Source organism: Heteronotia binoei, chromosome 18 (assembly GCF_032191835.1).
Source record: "Heteronotia binoei isolate CCM8104 ecotype False Entrance Well chromosome 18, APGP_CSIRO_Hbin_v1, whole genome shotgun sequence".
NCBI classification, from domain to species: Eukaryota; Metazoa; Chordata; class Lepidosauria; order Squamata; family Gekkonidae; genus Heteronotia; species Heteronotia binoei.
Window position 1 is genome coordinate 3413355 of NC_083240.1, and position 7567 is coordinate 3420921.

Here is a 7567-nt window from a genome sequence, read left to right on the forward strand (position 1 = left end):
TGCATCACTGGTCTAGCCTCTCCCCATCAGCCTCCATCAGGTAAACTCTGCCCTGTCCCTGGGTATGTGTATGGAATTCAGTCATGTCTGATACAGTAGAATGACTCTACAAAGGAAATGCACCTAGAGCAGAGACTCATACAGAGATGCAGCAGGCAATGGGTAACATTTATTCATATAATAGAAGCCAGCTCTCTCTGATGTCAGAGAGAAAACTGCCTCCGACTTTTATTGTGTGTGTATGGGCAGATGAGATTTAACTAGCAGAAGTTCCAGGGAAACTGTGTTAGATTCACCACTGCTTTTGGTCACGGTTCAGCCAGCAGCATCAAAGCCGTCCGGTTGCCCTTCCATTCCCAACCCCACCACTAATTATAAATTAACTCCTTCAGCCAAGAAAAGCTTCCCAGCATCTCTCTAGACATTAATAAATGATCCTTGATCTCCATCGGTGTACTCTGGCTCCACACAGCGGCCTTTTCGCCTGGTCACCCTCCGGTTGCGGTGGAATTTGGCATAGCAGCGCAGACCTGAAGGGGCAGAGAGAATGGGGGAGGGAGGTAGGCGAGAAAAGCATTCTAGGACATGGCAGATTCTACCTTGAGAGCTTTCCTTACTAAGGACAAAATTTTCTTGAAGGGCCAGCCGCAGCCTTCCAGAGGCCAGAATTTTGGCCCAGAGGTGTATACTTGCCAACCACGTTCTGCTCTATTGTATGCTGAGCAGTCCCCTGGAATACCTTCTGGAACCCCTGGGCTATCACCCAACCACTGAGCTGTTAACTCCTTCTGTGTGTCTCATTGCTGAATGAAGACCCTTCAGATGGTCTGGCGCCCTAGGTGGTCACCTAACTCATCTCTCTTGGTGGTTCTAACCCTCCCTTAGAATCATCAAGCCTGGCCTGGGCAGACCATTCCCACAGTTCAAGCGACCCCAGGAAGAGGACAGCCTCGGTCTTTGTCCCACTGGAAAGAGGTCACACTCTCTCACCTTCTGCGCACATGCAATCATCATAACATTTGTTGTTCAGGCCACGGTTGTGGGGCTTGCAGAGATGCTCCCTCAAGTCGCAGCAGCAGCCTGCCAAGTCGAGAAGAATCGGGACCCAACTTTAGTAATGTCTTTACTTCATGCGTCCCTACTTTTCTCCCACAAGAGGGACCCACAGCACTCCCCACAGAACAACCTTGTGAGGTAGGCTAGGGTGAGAGCACATGACTGGGCCAGGGTCACCCACCTAACATCCATGGCAAACTGGGGGTTCACATCTGCATCTCCAGGTTCAGCACTCTAACCCCCACACCGCACTGGCTTCCCCATGGCCTTGCTGTATCCCCCCCCCCCCATCCGAAGTGTTTGTGGGTTAATCGGTCCAGCACTTTGAATTAAGATCTCCTCACAAGGCATGCCACCCACAGAGGCAAGGCGGGTAGGGGCTAGAGGCAAGGTTTTCTCAGTGGTGGCCCCCCAACTTTATTTATTATTATTACTTTAAATACTTTATAAAACCCTCTCCTATGAGGCTTGTCTGGAATCTGGGGGGGGGGGGGCAGTCCAAAGGATTTCTGTTCATCCAAACTTTTCACTGACATTTTATTTCATTTTTCTTTTGGCTGCTTCGACTTTACCACCTTGTCCTGTTTCATGGCTTGCTTCTGTGCATCTATTGCTTCAGGCTCAAATACATACGCAGTAGAAACTGACCTTTGACTACTGTGCATGTATTTCATTGAGCACTGTATTTCATTCAGTAGAAATTGACCACTGACTATCGTGTATGTATTTCATTGAGCATCAGTTCCAGATACTAAGCAAACAACTGTGTCGGACGAAGGATGTGACCGAAACACGCCGAGATTTTCCTAGGCTGCGTGTCGCTTTATCTCCGCCATAACTCTTGCATTACTGAAGGAATTACCAGCACTGTTTTGAGTATTTACTGTTCTGAAGATTCATTCCATCTTGTTTAGTGGACTCTTGGACTCAAAGCGGTTCACAAAGTGTACATGCATGCTGCTATAATTGCAACTCATTCATGTTATGAATGTTAATAACCAGCTGAATGTACTGTGTTGTATGCGATCTGAAATAATAGTATTTTGAGCAGTTATCTAAGTAGAAATACCGTAATTTTCATTGCACGGTTATCTCCAGGAACTCAACCTCATTGTGTTTTTTCCCCTTGTTTGTCGCCACCTGGAGCACCCCCATATGCCCTTGCATACCCCTCTCCTGCGGGTGCTAGTCCTCATGACAACTGAGGCCCACCTGGGAGGCAGTCGAGATGGTGGTCGCAGGGCTCCCCTTCAGTGGGGGTGGTTTCATTCCCACCAGCCTGACTCCGCTGTTTCTCTGGGGAGGAGAAGGAAGGAGGAGGAGGAGGGGAAGACACACAGAGAAGAGAGGATGGAAAATTAAAAGCAGATTCTGCAGGGATGGCCAGACTTGCTCAACAAAAGAGCCACATAGAATAAAAATCAGGTGTTGGAGAACTGCAAGACATGAACATCAGATGCTTGAGAGCTTCAAGAGAGGAAGGAAGGAAGGAAGGAAGGAAGGAAGGAAGGAAGGAAGGAAGGAAGGAAGGAAGGAAGGAAGGAAGGAAGGAAGGAAGGAAGGAAGGAAGGAAGGAAGGAAGGAAGGAAGGAAGGAAAATAGATGGGGAGAGAAAGGTAGAAACAAAGCAACTTTAAATGCATTCTCCAAGCTGCCAGCTGGCTTGGTGTGGAGAAGAAGAAGATATTGGGTTTATATCCCGCCCTCCACTCCGAAGAGTCTCAGAGCGGCTCACAATCTCCTTTCCCTTCCTCCCCCACAACAGACACCCTGTGAGGTGGGTGGGGCTGGAGAGGGCTCCACAGCAGCTGCCCTTTCAAGGACAACTTCTGCCAGAGCTATGGCTGACCTAAAGCCATGCCAGCAGCTGCAAGAGGAAAAGGGGGGAATCAAACCCGGTTCTCCCAGATAAGAATCTGCTCATTTCACCGCTATGGCTGACGCAAGGCCATTCCAGCAGGTTGCAAGTGGAGGAGTGGGGAATCAAACCAGGTTCTTCCAGATAAGAGTCCGCTCACTTCACCACTATGGCTGACCCAAGGCCATTCCAGCAGCTGCAAGGGAGGAGTGGGGAATCAAACCCAGTTCTCCCAGATAAGAGTCCTCGCACTTCACCACTATGGCTGACCCAAGGCCATTCCAGCAGCTGCAAGTGGATGAGTGCGAAATCAAACCCGGTTCTCCCAGATAACAGTCCTCTCATTTCACTACTATGGCTAACTCAAGGCCATTCCAGCAGCTGCAAGGGGAGGAGTGGGGAATCAAACCCAGTTCTCCCAGATAAGAGTCCTCGCACTTCACCACTAGGGCTGACCCAAGGCCATTCCAGCAGCTGTAAGTGGAGGAGTGGGGAATCAAACCCGGTTCTCCCAGATAATAACCGCTATGGCTGCCCCAAGGCCATTCCAGCAGGTGCATGTAGAGGAGTGGGGAATCAAACCCAGTTCTCCCAGATAAGAGTCTGCTCACTTAACCACTATGGCTGCCCCAAGGCCATTCCAGCAGCTGCAAGGGGAGGAGTGGGGAATCAAACCTGGTTCTCCCAGATAAGAGTCCACGCACTTAACCACTACACCAGACTGGCAGCAGAAGTGATTTAAAGAGACAAACATCTTCTCCAAGTCAGCCAATGGGGTGGTGGGGGCTTCAAGAGCCACACAGTATGTGTGAGAGAGCCACATGTGTGAGAGAGCTGATCCAGTTTGGCCACACCTGCTCCAGACGAACAAACAAGCAGATATACCAGCCAATAGAAAATGGGCATGCCAGAGAATATCCTGACATTCTTGCTTTCTATGCATCTATGGATTGCTTTTAACATAAGAGAGGCAAGCCTCTAGTCCCTTGACTCCTCGAGTTCTCCCAGATAAGAGTACGCACACTTAACCACTACACCAAACTGCCTCCAAACTGGCTCTCACAAAGAAGATTGTGAGCTGCTCTGAGACTCCGAGATTCAGAGTGGAGGGCGGGATATAAATCCAATATCTTCTTCTTCTTCTTTCACAACACTTACTAACTGAGCCTTTCAACTGGAGGTGCCAGGGATTGAACCTGGGACCTTCTGCGTGCAAAGCTGATGCTCTGCCACTGAGCAGCAGCTCCTCTATAAGTAAACCAGACTCTAGAAATGTTTTTGGGCACCCTATGGAGTCTCCTTCTCTGGGTTGTTTTGTTACAAGATGTATTGCCCGCAGCCGGTGGTACCTTTCTTCTGGGACAAGGGCCACATATCTGGCCGGAGGTCTTCGTAATCCGTCCAGTCGAAGAGAGTCATGTCCAGGGTGGGCATCACGTCCCCCTCTTGCCTGGCACGGACCCGAGGACGGGGGGACGTAGCTTGGGGAGCGGGGGGCTTCTCGGTTGAAGTATTTGATGTGGAGCTGAGAAGGGAGGTGGGCACCAATCCTGTAGAGGAACCTTCCGTCTGGAGTGCCTGAAATTGCTCCTCAAAGTTTTCAGGCTTTTTATACAGCGCGCTTGGGCCCCGATCAGGACCTTTGCCTGCAAGACAGAAGATCAGACCTCTAGCTGGGTCAGACCCACGGTCCATCTAGTTCAGCAGCCTGTTTCATACAGATGCACCCTGAAGACCCACAAATGGGGCACCAAGCCCCACCCCCCAGTAACCGATATTCAAAGATACACTGCTCCTAAACACGGAGGTTCCGTTTAGGTACCACGGCAAACAACAACAGTTGGAACTTCTCTCCTGTCCTCTATGGATTTGTCTAATCATCTTTTAACGCCAGCTGAATGAGCGACCAGCGCCACGTCCAGTGGCAGAGAGTCCCACAAGTTAACGACATGGTGTTCGAAAACCTGCTTTCTTTTGGCTGTCCTGAATTTACAATCTGCCAACTTCCTTGGGTGCCCTTGAGTTCGAGTTATCTCTGGAGCTGAGACCTGGGTGGCTTGGCCACTAGGCTTACCAACCCCCAGGTGGGGTCTGGAGGTCTCCCAGAATTATAACGGATCTCCAGTTCCCCTGGATAAGAGGGCGTCTTTGGAAAAGGGGTGCAACAGCATCATACCTCACTACGGTCTCTCCTCTCCTCTCCTCTCCTCTCCTCTCCTCTCCTCTCCTCTCCCCAAACCCTTTTCCCCTCAGGCGTCACCCCCAAATCTCCAGAAATTTCCCAACCCAGAGCTGGCAACCCTACCACAAACAGCCAAGCAAGCTACAGGCTCTCTGCACTGTTCCCCACCCTACCCCACACCACCCAGGTTTAGGGTTGCCAATCCCCAGGTGGGAGCAGGGGATCCTCCAGTTTAGATACCCTCCCCCCGCTTCAGGGTCATCAGAAAGCCGGGGGGGGGGATGTATGCTGGGCACTCCATTATTCCCTATGGCAGGGATGTCAAACATGCGACCCAGGGGCCGAATCAGGCCTTCAGAGGGCTCCTATCAGGTCCCCAAGCAACTGGCTATCATCGGCTTTCTTCTCCCTCTGTCTTGCTTCCTTCTGCATCACAGCTTGCTTTGCCTGGCTTGCTCAATTGCACAGGGGCTACAGAGCAAAGCCTCTATTTTTTCCATTGGCTGAGGCTCCTTCCTTGGGGAGGAAGGGGAGGAGGGAGAGCTTGCTTTGCCAGGCTCTCTCAATCGTGCAGCAGAGCTACTGAGCCAAGCCTCTCTTCCCTCTATTGGCTGAGGCTCCTGGTCCCCTGGGGAAAGACGGAAAGAGCCAGAGCTTCCTTTGCCCAGTTCTCTGGATCCCATGGGAGAAATACAAAGAAAGCACTTTTAAGGCCAACTAGTGCTAAGGTTTTAAGCATGTTTTATGTTTGTCTGTGTCCTTTATAAAGCTTACATCTCTGCTACCTAATCTTAAATAAGTACACACATGGCCTGGCCTGACAAGGTCTCATTTATGTCAGATCTGGCTCTCATAACAAATGAGTTATGGAGATCTCCTGCCCTATGGAGACCGATTCCCATAAGGTATAATGGAGAATTGATCTGTGGGTATCTGGGGGGGCCTGTTTTTTGAGGTAGGGGCACCAAATTTTCAGCATAGCATCCGGTGCCTCTCCTCAAAACACCTCCAAGTTTCAAAAAGATTGGACCAGGGGGTCCAATTCTATCAGCCCCCAAAGGAGGTGCCCCTATCCATTATTTCCAATGGAGGGAAGGCATTTAAAAAGTGTGCCGTCCCTTTCAATGCGATGGCTAGAACTCCCTTTGCAGTTCAATTATGTTTTTCACAACCTTGCTCCTGGCTCCACCCCCAACGTCTCCTGACTCCACCCCCAAAGTCTCCTGGCTCCACCCCCAAAGTCCCCAGATATTTCTTGAATTGGAACTGGCCACCCTACACAGGTTCCCAGTACCTCGGTGCTGCTTCAGCCGGTCCCTGCGGCTGTGTCTTCGGAGCTCCCGGTTGTGCTTCTTCCCTCTTTCCAACCCTGGGGAGTGGTTCTCCTGCTCCGGATAGGGAAAGGTGAAGCCCAAGAAAACGTCCTTCTGCCGGAGGCTGGCGGGCCGCTCCATCGATCCAGACCTGCCCGGGTGCCGCAGGCTGGCCTCCCCGGAGACTCTGGCCTGGCCCGGCATCCCCCGGTGGGCCCACTCCTGCCTCAGGAGGCTGTGTCTGTGGTGATGGGTCATGGCTCGTGGCTGAGAGGCCCACGGATCCTGGTTCTGGAAGCTGTTGGTGACCTCTGGGAGTCTGGAGACCACAGGGGCCGGCTCGAGGGAGTCCGTGGGGCTGAGAGTCAGCAGGCAGAAGACAAAGATGGGGGCCGAAAAGGCAGGGGAAGGGGCCATCTTCCTGAAATCCGGGCCTTACCTGCAAGGAAAGGAAAGGAAAGGTCCCCTGTGCAAGCAGCAGTCGTTTCCGACTCTGGGGTGACGCTGCTTTCACAACGTTTTCACGGCAGACTTTTTACGGGGTGGTTTGCCATTGCCTTCCCCAGTCCTCTGCACTTTCCCCCCAGCAAGCTGGGGACTCATTTTACCGACCTCAGAAGGATGGAAGGCTAAGTCAACCTCGAGCCGGCTACTTGAACCCAGCTTCCGCTGGGATCGAACTCAGGTTGTGAGTAGAGAGTTTAACTGCAGTACTGCAGCTTTACCACTCTGCACCACGGGACTCTTAGAGTATAGGAAAAGGAAAGGTCCCCTGTGCAAGCACCAGTCGTTTCCGACTCTGGGGTGACATTGCTTTCACAAGGTTTTCACGGCAGACTTTTTACAGGGTGGTTTGCCATTGCCTTCCCCAGTCATCTACACTTCCCCCCCCCCCGCCCCAGCAAGCTGGGGACTTCTTTTACCGACCTCGGAAGGATAGAAGGCTGAGTTAACCTCAAGTCGGCTACCTGAAAACCCAGCTTCCGCCGGGGATCGAACTCAGGTCATGAGCAGAGAGCTCGGACTGCAGTACTGCAGCTTTACCACTCTGCGCAAGAGACGCACCCAAATCCGTGAACAGCAGTAGTTTCCACTTGGGAAGCACTAGCGTTGCCAACTGTAGGCTGAGAAATTCCTGGCGATTTGGGGGTGGAGCCT

The 7567-nt window shown here is 51.7% G+C and overlaps 1 protein-coding gene across 1 annotated transcript; it reads right to left on the reverse strand.

Moving 5' to 3' along the window:
- Positions 1-326: 326 nt before the first annotated feature.
- LOC132587012 (draxin-like) lies at positions 327-6849 on the reverse strand. The gene is made up of 5 exons (XM_060259193.1): positions 6391-6849; positions 4264-4560; positions 2269-2352; positions 991-1080; positions 327-530 (listed from the first exon to the last, which is right to left on the reverse strand). The coding sequence occupies exons 1-5, from the start codon at positions 6824-6826 to the stop codon at positions 418-420; spliced, it is 1020 nt and encodes a 339-aa protein (XP_060115176.1). The 5' UTR covers positions 6827-6849; the 3' UTR covers positions 327-417.
- Positions 6850-7567: the final 718 nt, after the last annotated feature.

Bases quoted from the DNA above. Each gene is read 5' to 3' on its own strand.
- LOC132587012 (XM_060259193.1), bottom strand. From the start codon at position 6,826: ATGGCCCCTTCCCCTGCCTTTTCGGCCCCCATCTTTGTCTTCTGCCTG. The intron at 2,353-4,263 runs GTACCACCGGCT...TCTCCTCCCCAG, and splicing joins GCCCTTGTCCCAGAAGAAAG to AGAAACAGCGGAGTCAGGCT. The intron at 1,081-2,268 runs GTGGGCCTCAGT...TCGACTTGGCAG, and splicing joins CCATCTCGACTGCCTCCCAG to GCTGCTGCTGCGACTTGAGG.